Source organism: Pristiophorus japonicus, chromosome 17, assembly GCF_044704955.1.
Source record: "Pristiophorus japonicus isolate sPriJap1 chromosome 17, sPriJap1.hap1, whole genome shotgun sequence".
NCBI classification, from domain to species: domain Eukaryota; kingdom Metazoa; phylum Chordata; class Chondrichthyes; family Pristiophoridae; genus Pristiophorus; species Pristiophorus japonicus.
The window spans coordinates 31,842,727-31,857,067 of NC_091993.1; the positions used below are offsets into that span (position 1 = coordinate 31,842,727).

General features: G+C 46.8%; 1 protein-coding gene across 1 annotated transcript in view; it reads left to right on the top strand.

Annotated features, from left to right (window-relative positions):
* The window catches only part of LOC139227653 (FERM domain-containing protein 5), a 340,559-nt gene that overhangs the window by 140,285 nt on the left and 185,933 nt on the right, over positions 1-14,341 (top strand). The window contains exon 2 of the mRNA XM_070858574.1: positions 13,811-13,915. Coding sequence (XP_070714675.1) covers positions 13,811-13,915 — 105 coding nt within the window. The remainder of the gene's footprint in view (positions 1-13,810; positions 13,916-14,341) is intronic.

Consider the following 14,341-nt stretch of genomic DNA (forward strand, 5'->3'; position numbering starts at 1 on the left):
CTTTGTTTACTCGGCCTTCCACTATTGCTTTTTACCTTTCTACCATCTGTTTCTGACTCCATATTACTTCGCCCTGTCTCGCTGCATAGGTTCCCATCCCCCTGCCATATTAGTTTAAACACTCCCAAACTGCATTAGCAAATGTTACCCCCAGGACATCAGTTCCAGTCCTACCCAAGTGCAGACCGTCCCTTTTGTACAGGTCCCACTTCCCCCAGAACTAGTTCCAATATCCCAGGAATTTGAATCCTTCCCTCTTGCACCACTGTTCAAGCCACATATTTATTCTAACTATCCTGCTCCCTCTACTCTGATTAGCACGTGGCACTGGTAGCAATCCAGAGATTACTACCTTTGAGGTCCTACTTTTTAATTTAACTCCTAGCTCCCTAAATTCAGCTTGTAGGACCTCTTCCCGCTTCTTATCTATATCGTTGGTACCTAAATGTACCACGACAACTGCCTGTTCACCCTCCCTCTCCAGAATGCTCTGCAGCCGCTCCGAGTCATCCTTGACCCTTGCACCAGGGAGGCAACATACCATCCTGGTGCCTCAGTTACGGCCGCAGAAACTCCTATCTATTCCCATTACAATAGAGTCCCCTATCACTATAGCTCTCCCACTCTTTTTCCCGCCCTTCTGTGCAGCAGAGCCACCCATGGTGCCATGAACCTGGCTGCTGGTGCCTTCCCCTGGTAAGTCATCTCCCCCAACAGTATCCAAAATGGTATATCTGTTTTGGAGAGAGATGACCGCAGGGGACTCCTGCACTACCTTCCTGCTCTTGCCTTGTTTCTTGGTCACCCATTCACTATCTGTCCTAACCCTTACCTGCGGTGTGACCAACTCACTAAATGTGCTATCCACAACATTCTCAGCATCGCGCATGCTCCAGAGTGAGTCCATCTGCACTCCAGTGCCAGTGGATTCGCAGTGCGTGCAGACATTTAAGAGAGTATGTATGCTGAACAGAAATCATCTTCAACATTCACTCGGCCAGAAGATATGACGAAAATAGGAGCAGAGTTGATGGTTAGAGGCAAAGTAATGAAGCAGATTGTCATTAAGTCATTCACCAGCAATTATCCATTTGCATGTGATTTAAACGCAAAAACCAGCTTTCATTCCGCTCGAATTTTCCAGCTGGCCATTGTTGCGCTGCCCTGCACGGAGAGTTTCTGCCCCGTGCCCCAGGTGGGGAATTGTGTTCGGGGCGAGTGTGTAACACGGGCCACACCTTCATGTTAATGGCTGGGGCAGGGAGGAGTGCGGTGTTCAGGATTCCCGTTCAGCACTCCCGGGGGCAAAGTGGAACATCACCCCTGTGTAGTTTGTGCTCTGCTGTGCTACAGTGCGAGGAGGGGGGTGGGGTGAAGTTATGTATGAGTTTGGAAATAATGGGCCTGAAATTCCGTTTGCGGTCTTCCCGCGGGCAAACGAGTGAAATAGAAAAAAAAGATGCACACTTACCTGTTGCTGCTGCGCCCGTTAAAACTTCCCAGCCTGAGGCCTCTCATGACTGCGCGTTGCAGCACGTGCACGTGGACATGTGCGCAGGCCGTGAGCTGCAGACAGCAGTCAATCAGGTGTAGCAGTGTAGCATAGATTCTCATTCATAGTAAGTCCAGAACTCCTATTACTTTGAATGAGAAACCACCCCCACAAACACCCAAAGCACAATAAAAAATAGAAAATAAACTACATGTTTAACGTTCATTTAAATTAAAGTTATTATAAAAAAAAATGTTCCCGACTTTTTAATAAAGTTTTTTTAATTAAGCCTTAAAATAAACTTACCGTAGTGGGGAGGGTTTTTTAAAAGTAAAATGTGTTTTTCTAACTTTAGTTTAGAATGTTTGTGTGTATTTTTAAACACTGGCATCTGTAAAAGTAAGCCATATGCCTGCTTTCTCAGGTGCAAGATTTTTGAGGACACTTGCAGGGCAAGACATGCGTAAATATCGGAAATCTTGCCCTGCAAGTGTCCTCGCTTCCGATATGCGGAAGATCTGTCAAGCCAGAAACTTGACAGATCGGAAAAGCATTGCGCGCCGAAAACCGGCTTTTCCGATGCCTTCCCGAGTCTGTACGGACCCGGGACATTGGAATTTCAGGGCCATTAGTTCTCACCTGCATTGCACCCAGATCCACTGCCCCCTGCGTGCTGCACTGAAAGAAGACTTGCATTTATATAGCGCCTTTCACGACCACCGGACGTCTCAAAGTGCATTACAGCCAATGCAGCACTTTTGGAGTGTAGTCAATGTTGTAATATACAAAACGCGGCAGCCAATTTGCGCACAGCAAGCTCCCACAAACAGCAATGTGATAATGACCAGATAATCTGTTTTAGTGATGTTGATTGAGGGATAAATATTGGCCCCAGGACACCAGGGATAACTCTTCTGCCCTTCTTCGAAATAGTGCCATCCGACAATACGGTGCTCCCTCAGTACTGACCCACCAACAGTGCGGTGCTCCCTCAGTACTGCCCCTCCGACAGTGTGGCGCTCCCTCAGTATTGCCCCTCCGACAGTGCGGCGCACCCTCAGTACTGCTCCTCCGACAGTGCGGCGCTCCCTCAGTACTGTCCCTCCGACAGTGCGGCGCTCCCTCAGTACTGCCCCTCTGACAATGCAGCGCTCCCTCAGCACTGCACTGGAGTGTCAGCCTAGATTATGTGCTCAAGGCTTGGAGTGAGACTTGAACCCACAACCTCTGACCAAGAGGCGAGGGTGCTGCCCACTGATCCACAGCTGCCACTGTACAAAGATGGCCTTCCCTAGAATTAACTGTGCCAGGTCTGGGCTGAAGCACCACATGGAATATTTGATGATGGTCAGGGCAAGGAGAGACCTGTAACCGAGAGCGTGCCATGTACACAATAACAAACAGCTTTATCACCACATGTGTATTACAGACAGATCAGAGAGAGTCGGGAGAGCGCGCTCCTGGCCGGCCTCCTCCCACCTCCTACCCTCCGTAAACCTGAGCTCATCCAGAACTCTGCTGCCCCGTGTCCCAGCTCACACCGAGTCCTGCTCACTCATCACCCCCTGTGCCCTGTGTCCTAACTTGCACTTGAGTCCCGCTCACCCATCACCCCCTGTGCTCGCTGACCCGTGTCCTAAATCGCACCGAGTCCCGCTCACCCCTCACCCCCTGTGCTCACTGACCTACATTGGCTCCCGGTCTGGAAACACCTCAAATTTTTAATTCTCATCCTTGTTTTCAAATCCCTCCATGGCCTCGCCCCTCCCTATCTCTGTAATCTCTTCCAGCCCCACAACCCCCCGAGATGTCTGCGCTCCTCTAATTCTGCCCTCCTGAGCATCCCTGATTATAATCGCTCAACCATTGGTGGCCATGCCTTCAGCTGCCTGGGCCCCAAGCTCTGAACTCCCTCCCTAAACCTCTCCGCCTCTCTACCTCTCTTTCCTCCTTTAAGACTCTCCTTAAAACCTATCTCTTTGACCAAGTTCTTAATCACCTGTGGTGTCAGATTTTGTTTGATAATGCTCCTGTGAAGCGCCTTGGGACGTTTTACTGCATTAAAGGCGCTATATAAATACAAGTTGTGGTTAGGTGCAGGTTCACAGAAAGCCACAACAGAAGATGATTTGTGGTAAAACCTGCGAGAGTGAGGCCTGAGTAAAGAGCTCCGAGACACAGTTCTTCGCCCACAAGTGACGTGAATGCAGTGTTTGAGCTGAGATGCGCGGAACCCGCACCGTGTGTGTCAAGCTGCCGTGATGCTAATTACTTGAATCGAGGCCTGTTCCTCGTGGGCACAGAGCACGTCGATAGCCCGCTCGTATTAGCGAGAGGCCACACCCTCACTTTCCGCATGTTCCGCTCGGTCGCTGTCTTCAATGTACTCACCCGCCGGATCCCCCGATCAACATGAAGACTTGAAATACACTCGCGTTTGAGAAAAATGAAGTATTTATCTTTCTGTAAAGACATTTCCCTCGTGCTGCACTCACAGTATGGACTGTAGCTACGGCTGAGAGCGGAGGGGACGTTTGGGCCTATTCTTCTTTCGTACGGTAAAGAAAGAAAGACTTACATTTCTAGAGCGACTTTCATGACCACCGGAAGTCTCAAAGTGCTTTACAGCCAATGAAGTACTTTTGGAGTGTAGTCACTGTTGTAATGTGGGAAATGTGGCAGTCAGTTTGCTCACAGCAAGCTCCCACAAACAGCAATGTGATAATGACCAGATAATCTGTTTTTGTTATGTTGATTGAGGGATAAGTATTGGCCCCAGGTCAGGTAGTAGAAAAGTAAATCAAATGTCAGTATCTAAGTCGTATATCCAGGCCAAAGCTTCCGGTGTAACAGCGTGGATATCTTGCAGGCTGCCTATGAATTCCCTCTCAGGGCAGTGCTCCAGGGTCTGATTAGGAGCTCCACAGTCGCATGATCTTCTATCTATGGAGAAGGTGACAGCATCGACCGAAACCAGTTCTGAGGCGGTCGATGGTTGTCCACTGTTTGTGAGGAAGGTTTATCCTTCAAGTTGTACTGTGGGCTCCTCGAGTAAGGAATCCATTCCATGTGTCGCAGTTCTTCCAAGCATTTCACCGTCGGACATCGAGGCTGAGGGGAGATCGTTGAAGGGCTTCGGCGACGGTCCAAAATGGCCGTCTAGATTTGGGAGGGGTTGGCGGTAGGTTGTTCCAGTCAGGCATGGATTGGCGTGTCTGTGCTGGTGTAGTGGTTGTATTCTCTGGAGACTGCGTATTCGCGGTGTAGGTGTGTGTGATATATTCACAGAGCACAGCACACACAGTTCCTAACACGGCAGGCAGCTCTCTCGGAAGCCTCTGGAAATCTGCCTGGTTCTGTTTAATGATTAACTCTGCAATTGCAGTACACTACGTCCACATCCACAGTGTGGAGCTACAAACATTACAAGCTTACAGATATTACACTTCTCCCACCTTAATGAAGAAGTTATTATAACAAACATCGTACATAATTTTCATGTTTATATATAACACATACATAACAGGATATAAACTTATTTTTTTTCCATATTTACAAATTTAACTTTACCACTTGTTTTCTGTTTTGAAGAGGATACCTTCGCTCTCGAACAGAACCTTCCAAACATGGTGTTGAATCTAAACTCATTCGAGGCTCATCCTGAGGAACGTTTTCTTCCACGGAATTTCCTTGATTTTCATTTGAAATCACTCTAACTTCAGGCTCTTTGTTTTCCTGACTCGGATTCAGACTTTCATTCTGATTCTCTCCTGGATTTGTTTCCAGTACATTGGATTTAGGATTTGTACTGGTGTATCAAAACTATCTGATGAGTCAGAAATAATTGAATCATTCCCACCTTCAACTCCTCCCATGTCCGTAGGTAAAATATGATCAATATGAACAAATATTATCAAACATCTTTACCAATTTTGAGCGAGGACCACGTATCTTCACCACTCATCCTGGTAACCACTTTACCCATTTATGGTGATGGTTCTTCACTCTCACCTGGTTTAATTTCACACTTCTCTCTTTTACTCTACCTCTATCATGATTCTCTTTCTGTCTTAATTGTGTCTCTTCTACGGACTGTGCCAAATTTGGCTTTAACTACGAGAATCTGGTTCGTGGCTGTCGTTTGAGAAACAACTCTGCTGGTGTTCTACCAGTAGTTGTATGAGGAGTATTTCGATATGTAATCAAAAAATTAGCCAATTTGTGATTCAATGACAACTGTCGTTTCCTTGGATTTGGATCTAACATTTGTTTTATGAGGGCACGTTTTACAATTTGTACAGTACGCTCTGCTGCACCATTCGAAGCAGGATGGTATGGTGGAACCTTGGTATGTTTCACACCATTTTTGCTTGTGAATTGTGCAATTCTTCTGAACGAAATTGTGGTCCATTGTCCAAAACAATTTCTTCAGAGAGGCCAAATGAAGAAAATAATTTTCGTAAAATGTCCAATGTTTTACTTGTTGTCATTTTCCACATTGGAAACATCTCAACCAACTTCGAATGGTTATCAATCACAATGAACAATTGTTGTCCTTCTAACTCAGCAAAATCAATATGTAGCCTTTGCCCCACCCTGGGAGGCCATTTCCATGGCTGTAATGGTACTGGTGGTGGTTGCTTGCTTACCGATTGACATGTCGTACACTGACTCACAATGTACTCTGTATCTTTATCAAGACCTGGCCACCATAAATAACTGCATGCAAAACTCTTGGTCAAGCACATTCCCAGGTGCTGGTCATGGAGGTCTCCTAATAATTTGGACCTGAATTTATTTGGTATAACCACTCTTGCACCCCCCAAGATACAATCTTTATCGACTGATAATTCATTCCTACAAATGAAGAATGGATGTGCATCTTTGTCTGTTACCTGGTTTGGCCATCCATTTGCAATATAATCATACACCTTTGACATCACTGGGTCACATTTGGTTGCTCTACCAATTTCTTCAGCTGTGACTGGCAGTTCATCAATGTATGAAAAATAAAACACTTCTTCCCTATCGGGTGTAACTTGTGATGGGGAAGGCAATCTAGACATTGCATCAGCATTACTGTGATCAGCTGATCATCTGTGTTCAATATCATATGTATATGCTGACAAAATCAAAGCCCATCTCTGCATTCGGGCTGCAGCTAATGTTGGAACTGGGGACTTTGGATGGAGGATTGCTGTTAGGGGCTTATGGTCCGTAACGATGGTAAACTTACGACCTTACAAGTATTTGTGAAACTTCTTGACCCCAAAAATTAATGCCAAAGCTTCCCTTTCAGTTTGCGCATAATTACTCTCACTGGCACTGAGAGTGCGTGAAGCAAAAGCAATTGGTCTCTCCTCCCCACTACTTAATACATGAGAGATTATTGCCCCAACTCCATACGGAGAGGCATCACATGCTAGCTTAATCTCCTTAGATATGTCATAGTGAACTAACATGGTGCTCTCTACCAATTTGCTTTTACACTCCTTGAATGCTGTATCGCATTCTTTTGACCACTTCCAATGGGCCTGTTTTTTCAAAAGTTCATTCAGTGGATGTAATACTGTAGCCAAATTTAGTAGGAACTTCCCATAATAGTTCAAAAGACCCAAGAATGAACGAAGTTCAGTGACATTCCTGGGATTGGGTGCAATTCTGATAGCATCCAATTTTTCCATGGTTGGATGTAAACCATCTTTATCTACGCTGTACCCTAAGTACTCCACTGAGTTTTTAAATAACTCACACTTACGAGCAGACATTCGTACGCTGTGCTTCTCTATCGTTTTGAGAACTTCATTCAATATGTTATTATGAATTTGCCTATTTGTTGCTGAAATTAGTATGTCATCCAAATAACATACTACCCCTTCAATACCTTGCAAAATCTGGTTCATCACTCCTTGGAATATGGCAGGGGCGGAAGATACTCCAAACGGTAGCCTATTAAATTGATATAGGCCTAGATAAGTATTTATAGTCAAACATGACTTGGACTCCTCATCTAGTTCAAGCTGTAAGTAGGCATTCGTAAGATCCAATTTTGAGAAGATCTGACCACCTGTCAGTGTTGTGAACAAATCTTCTATATTCGGCAATGTATTGGGGACATTACCCTCTAGAACCTGGTTTACGGTTACTTTATAATCACCACACAATCTTACCTAACCATCGGACTTAGGTACAACAACAATGGGTATAGCCATCTATCTTACAAATAATGTTCTCAATCTCTAGCCTTTTGAGTTCTTGCTCAACCTTCTCCTTGAGTGCATATGGTACGGAACGTGGCTTGTAGTAAACCGATCTAGCGTCCTTCTGTACCCTGACACTCGCCTTGAAGCCTTGGATCGGACTGCCCGATTCGCAGAATACCTTCGGATACTTCTTGATAACCTCATCTGTTGATGAAAATCTCGCTTCCACACAGAAAATCTTACTCCAATCCAGCTTCACTGAGCTCAACCAATTTCTTCCTAGTAAGGCAGACTTGTCTCCTTTCACTACTATTAGAGGCAAGTTCTGAAATTGATCTTTATATTTCACCGGTACGGTGATACGATCTACCACAAGAATTTTCTCTCCCGAGTAGCCTCGCAGCTCTATCTTGGATTTCTCCAGTTGGAAATCACGCAATTTGTCGCAATACAATGACACCGGTACTACACTCACGGATGCACCCGTGTCAATTTCCATTGGTATCTTGAAATCCGCAACATCTATGTGGATTTTGATGCTTTCTGAATCGCTGTCCGTTAACCTCGTGCTCCTGATGATGTGTAACTCTAACATCTCCTCGTCCTGTTGTTGTTCTTCCATGCTATGTAGTCTCTTGGGATTTCAACTCATAGCTTTGAAAGCTGGACTCATAGCTTTGAAAGCTGGTTTACCCTTCAGTCGGCATGCCTTCGCAAAATGCCAAGTCTTTCTGCAGAAGAAACACTCTGCCTTCATGAATGGACAACTTTGAGCAATGTGTTGTCCCAGGCACCTATTTCACGACTTCGACGCTCAATTACAATTTCCAGTTTCTGAGACTTTGGGCCCCCACCATCTTTTACTTTGAACCTGCAGGTGATTTACCTTGGTTGACTGACGACCGTAATTATTATTTAATTCTCGGGAATATTGTTCGGTCACGCCCATCGACCTAGCTGTCTGACAAGCAATCTCAAAAGTCAAGTCATCTGTCATCAATAACTTCCTTCTGATCGCATCATTTTTCATCCCACAAACAAAACAATCCCGTAATGCTCGGTTTTGAAAGTTTCCAAAATTACAGTGCATCGATAGCTTTTTTAATGCAATGATGTAATCACTGATACTTTCCTCAGCCTTTTGATTCCAAATCCCGAAACGATAGCTTTCAGCAATTTCTAACGGTTTGGGGTTATAGTGCTGCTCCAGCTTCGTTAAAATCTCTTTAAGCGTTGTGTCCTTTGGCTCGTCAGGCACAAGCAGATTTACAAGGGTTTCGAAAAAAGCCGGACCCACCTCCAATAAGAAGATCACTTTCTTACATTCCAAACACAGCCTGGTTCTGGACTGCATTGTCTGGAACTTTGATTATGTTATTTGTAGTGAAATACATTTCTAGCCGATCCACATACGCTTTAAAACGTTCCCGGTCGTGTCTATATCCCACCAAATGTCCGATTACACCTGCCATTTTAATCTCTAGCTGTTCACACTATGTGCTGTATTTTACCTCGGATTTTGTAGCTTTTTTCCAAAGACAGAAACTTCCAAAGTCTCTCTGTCGGCTGACTGAATCCTTCACCAACAAAAATTAAGCTTTAAATCATCCGAAAAAATCCCATCTCACCGCCAAATGTGATATATTCACAGAACACAGCACACACAGCAGCTAACATAGCAGGCAGCTCTCTCGGAAGCCTCCGGAAATCTGCCTGGTTCTGTTTAATGATTAACTCTGCAATTGCAGTACACAATACGTCCACATCCACAGTGTGGCGCTACAAACATTACAAGCTTACAGTGTGGTGGTGCAATGTTTGCAGGCACGGGGAGCCATGGTGTTGGTGTCGATATAAGCGACCGGTGATAATTCTCATTTTGGGCCTATGAAATTTGGCCGCGCAGCACACCATTTGCAGACGCTAAGCGGCCTACCCCGCCCCAATATAGCGGGCAGGAAGCCCGTGCACAGTTCCCACCAGAGGTGCGCCGCCCGCCATTTCGGGAAAGGAAAGAAAATCAGGGAAGTGTACCCCCCGCCTGAAATGGGCATTAATCGCTCTGTACGTGTAAGTGAGAGGCCTGACAATGGTTTGTGTCCCGCTGTGAGATTGGTTTGCCCCGAGGCACCAGCATCATCGCACGCAGGAAAATCAGGCCCGCATGCGGCCGAATGGGCGGGGCCTTAAAAGGGCCACTGGGGACCATGGCCAACAAAATTAGGGCTGGATTTTCGGTTCAGCTCATTTCGGGGCGGTAATGGCGACGGGGCAGTAAAGTTTGCGCCCGGGAACAGTTTTCACCTCAGTTGGCAATGTTCACCAGCTGGGCCCTGAGTGTGGGGCGGGGCCCTGAGTGTGGGGCGGGGCCCCGAGTGTGGGGCAGGGCCCCGAGTGTGGGGCAGGGTGCTAAGGGAGGCGTTGCCTCTCTCAGGGCGCTAGGCCGGCTGAGCATGGGAAAGTCCCGAGCTAAACAGCTGGCCTCTGAGCGCCCTGAGAGAGGCCTAGGAGGAACAAAAGCACCAAAAACATTCCCAATACATGGCCCACGGCACCACAATATAAATCGCAAAAAAAATAAAAGAACAATCGCACTTACCTAAGGGCGACATTACTTGCCTCAATGCGGCCGCTACAGCTCAGGCTGCCCGCTTCCCCAGGCTTTCCCACCAGGGGGCGCTGCGGGGCGGGCGGGAGCCAGAAATCGAGCCGGTGTCGCACCCAGGGGGCGTTACACACCGGCTCACCTCTCTCGGGCGGTAATGCTCCGCGCCCCGCCCAAACCGGCCCCAAAACCCTGGCGGGGTGCTGGGAGCTGGCCCCCTGCCCGGGAGAGCTCACCGCCGCCATTGCCGCCCCACCGGGGCAAAAACAGGTCAGTGGCAGAAAACCCGAAAATAATACACTTAGCTGAATGCAGAAATGCACCAGTCGTCCCTGTATTTATAGAATGAGGCTGGCTCTCACACCTCCCCGCACCCTACCAGCCCCCTTACACCCCCTCCCCCCCGCAGCCTCCGATCCTCCGCGCCCACCCGGCCCAATGTTTTTGATACTTCGCCACCACCTCAGCTCAATATCGGGGGCAGCTCGGGCCTCACCATTCAGGGAATCCAGGGATATGGGGATAGTGCAGGAAAGTGTTGAGGTAGAAGATCAACCATGGTCTCATTGAATGGCGGAGCAGGCTCGAGGGGCCGAATGGCCGACTCCTGCTATTTCTTATGTTCCAATATTATGCACACGCGGCAGACTCTCGGGGCACTCTGGTTCTTGCTGACGGACAGGCTATTTATATCCTCAGTTCCAGGCGACCTATGACGTCGGAGCGCATTCTGCAGATTGCCGTGGCACTGACATTGAAGCGACAGAATCAACACTCGTCACCAGCCCCCCCCAGACCCGTTTACTTGCACAGCAAAGCTGACAAACAACTCAACCAGCAACTGCTGTCAGTTTGAGCAGAATCGTCCCGAACATTTATCAAACCCTCACCCAGAATTTGCTTTGATTTGTTTTGCTCCGTCTCCCTTTGGTTGCCAGTCGGATCTCATCAGTAATCTGGGTTCTCAACCACGTGCCTTCCTGGCCAAGGAGCTCTCGTTAGATAACATAAACTGTACGCAATGATCTTCTACCTTACAGCCAAATCTAATGCGACATTTTAAGGACTTCGTGGTCATTACGTTGACCAAGTTAGTCATGTTTGATGGTAATAAGACCCTCGGGATATTCAATAATTCCGAGGCTCTGTAAGGGTTACGAAATGCCTAGTCCCGTTACACGGTTCTTTGACGTCAGGATTTAAAGAACAAAATACACACGACACAGGGTTTTGGCTCAACCAAGATTGGACCGTTTTATTGAAAACACACACACAATTACCTCCCCAGTATAAATCACTACGATCTATGTGGGACACCCATAATACAAACCCCTACAAAAAGGTCATTTGCATTGGCACAATATGACACCTTTAAACCCGTTCGCGATTTGACTGTTGCATATAAAGTTACCCAAACACAAAACCCTTCTATGATTTGACTGGAACAAACATACAGTCATCAATTCCTCGGCTGTCTTCTGAGGTTGACTGTAGGCCCTTTCCTTGGTTGCAGCTTGTGTCCCGAAGACTGGCTGGCTTCTGTTGCTGTTCCTGTACTGCTTCTGTACTGCTGAGTCCTTTGCCTTCGAAAATGGGTCGTCCTTTGTACCAAAAATCAACTTGCAATCTTGAAACATATTTAACACGATGGCCGCATCAAATGTGAACTCTTGATGGCCAATTGTTCCTCATTTAGAGTCATTGTCCATGATTACCTTGGCCCCCGCCTGTCTGTCGGGCGAGGTCGTTTACAAAGTAACCGTCCCAAGGTGACTTCATTGTTGGTTTCTAGTAGCATTCGTATCCGCGTGGCTCAGGGTCCGGTCCATTGTCTGGGCCTACCCCGATACCAGCCTTTCTGGAGCCACAGTCCAGGGTACGTTTTTTAAACAATGTAACCCCTTAAGATAAATGAATATATGAATGTTCCTGTATCTTTTCAGACAGGAAACCATTGAAGGTGTGAGTGTCTCTCTTCTGGTGCTCTGATGATGTCCAATCTCTCGATGAGTCCTAGTTTCGCTGCGATGGTCAGGACCATCGAATGTGTGAATGGACATTGTGATTTAGGTCGATGGCAGATATCCTGTACCTTTGTCTCCCGTGATGTCTGATGGTTGGGGTGCAATGTTTGGATAAACCCTTTCCTGCCCAGCTCTTTTTGCGGGCTGTAATGCAATTCTGGATTTTTATATTTAATAGTCCAGTTTTTACTGTTGGAGGGGAGGAATGGATCCTAAAGCTCCAGCAGTACAGCCCGTTCCTCTCAAGTCCCGTCACTTCCAGCAATACACAACTGCGCCATGACATTCCGACTTCACATTTTAGGCCTGTTTCTCTCGTAGACTTATTCAGCGATTAAGTTGGATAAAGCAGGCAATATATCTTCCCTCTGACCTCTTTGTTCTCGGTCTCCTACACTGTTCAACGTAAGCACCTCTGGAACAGCACCTCATCTTTCGATTGGGCCCTTTGCAGCCTTCTGCTCTCAACATCGAGTTCAACAATTTCACACCATAATCTCTGCCCCTATTGTTTCACATTGCAGCTGTCGCTGATTCTGCCATTCCCATTTACACCCTATGTAGACTCATCTTTTGTGTCTTAACTTGTCCAATTACTCTCTCCTCGTTCTTTGCACCATCATCCCGTTTGTCATTGAATCTCTCCTGCCTCGCACCCTATCACAGACCTTCCCTTTTGTTCTTTTCCCCCCTCCCCCCTTTCCCCACCCCAACACCTGCTTAAAAACCTGTGACATCTTGAACTGTTTCCCAATTCTGACCAAGGGTCACCGACCCGAAACATTAACTCTGTTTCTCTCTCCACAGACGCTGCCTGACCCGCTGAGTGTTTCCAGCATTCTCTGTTTTTATTTCAGATTTCCAGCATCCGCAGTATTTTGCTTCTGTGTATCTTTCCTGTCGGATACAGTGACGCTATTGTTAAATACCTCCTGCCCAGCACCCCCACAAACCAGGTCGTGTTGGGTGTGAAAATATTAGAATTGAAAGATTGCATAGAATGCTCCCTAAAATTTAGAAGAGAGGTAATCTCATTGAAACATACAAAATTCTTACAGGGTTTGACAGGGTAGATGCAGGGAGAATGTTTCCCCGGGCTGGGGAGTCTAGAACCAGGGTCACAGTCTCAGAATAAGGGATCGGTCATTTAGGACTGAGATGAGGAGAAATGTCTTCACTCAGAGGGTGGTGAATCTTTGGAATTCTCTACCCCAGAGGGCTGTGGAGGCTCAGTCGTTGAGTATATTGAAGACAAAGATTTTTGGATATAAAAGGAATCATGGGATAGCGCAGGAAAGTGGAGTTGAGGTCGAAGATCAGCCACGATCTCATTAAATGGCGGAGCAGGCTCGAGGGGCCGAATGGCCGATTCCTGCTCCTAATTCTTAGATTGTTATGTTAATTGCCGCATGTTCAAAAATGAAGGGACTGATTGAGTAAATTCAATGTGAATTAAACTCATTAAACTTGTTCTTTTTTGTTACAGCGGGATGCTAAAGGCCACTATCTCATAGATCTCCTCAGCCATCACATGAACCTGCTAGAAAAGGACTACTTCGGAATCAGGTTTGTGGACCCTGACAAGCAGAGGGTAGGTTCTGGGAGATGCTGTTGGGCCATAGTATAGCATTGCCAGACTGTTGTTTGTGCCCTGGCTTTTTCCCACAGGAACTCTTCCCCTTTTATACGCTCACAACACAATGTGTGGAGGAGTTGCCACGGGGAACGGTGCTGCTATCAGTACTGATTCTTTCTCATGGCTGGAACAATGGGTCCTCGCTAACATTGCACTGTCCTCCAATGGAAGCAGGAGGAGGCCATTCAGCCCCTCGAGCCTGCTCCGCCATTCAATCAGATCACAGCTGGTCTGTATCTTAACTCCATCTACCCGCATTGGTTCCATAATCCTTAATACCCTGGCCTACCAAAAATCTATCAAGCTCAGTTTTGAAATTTTCATTTGAACCCCCCAGCCTCCACAGCTGTTTTGAGGGAGAGAGTTCCAGATTCCCACTGC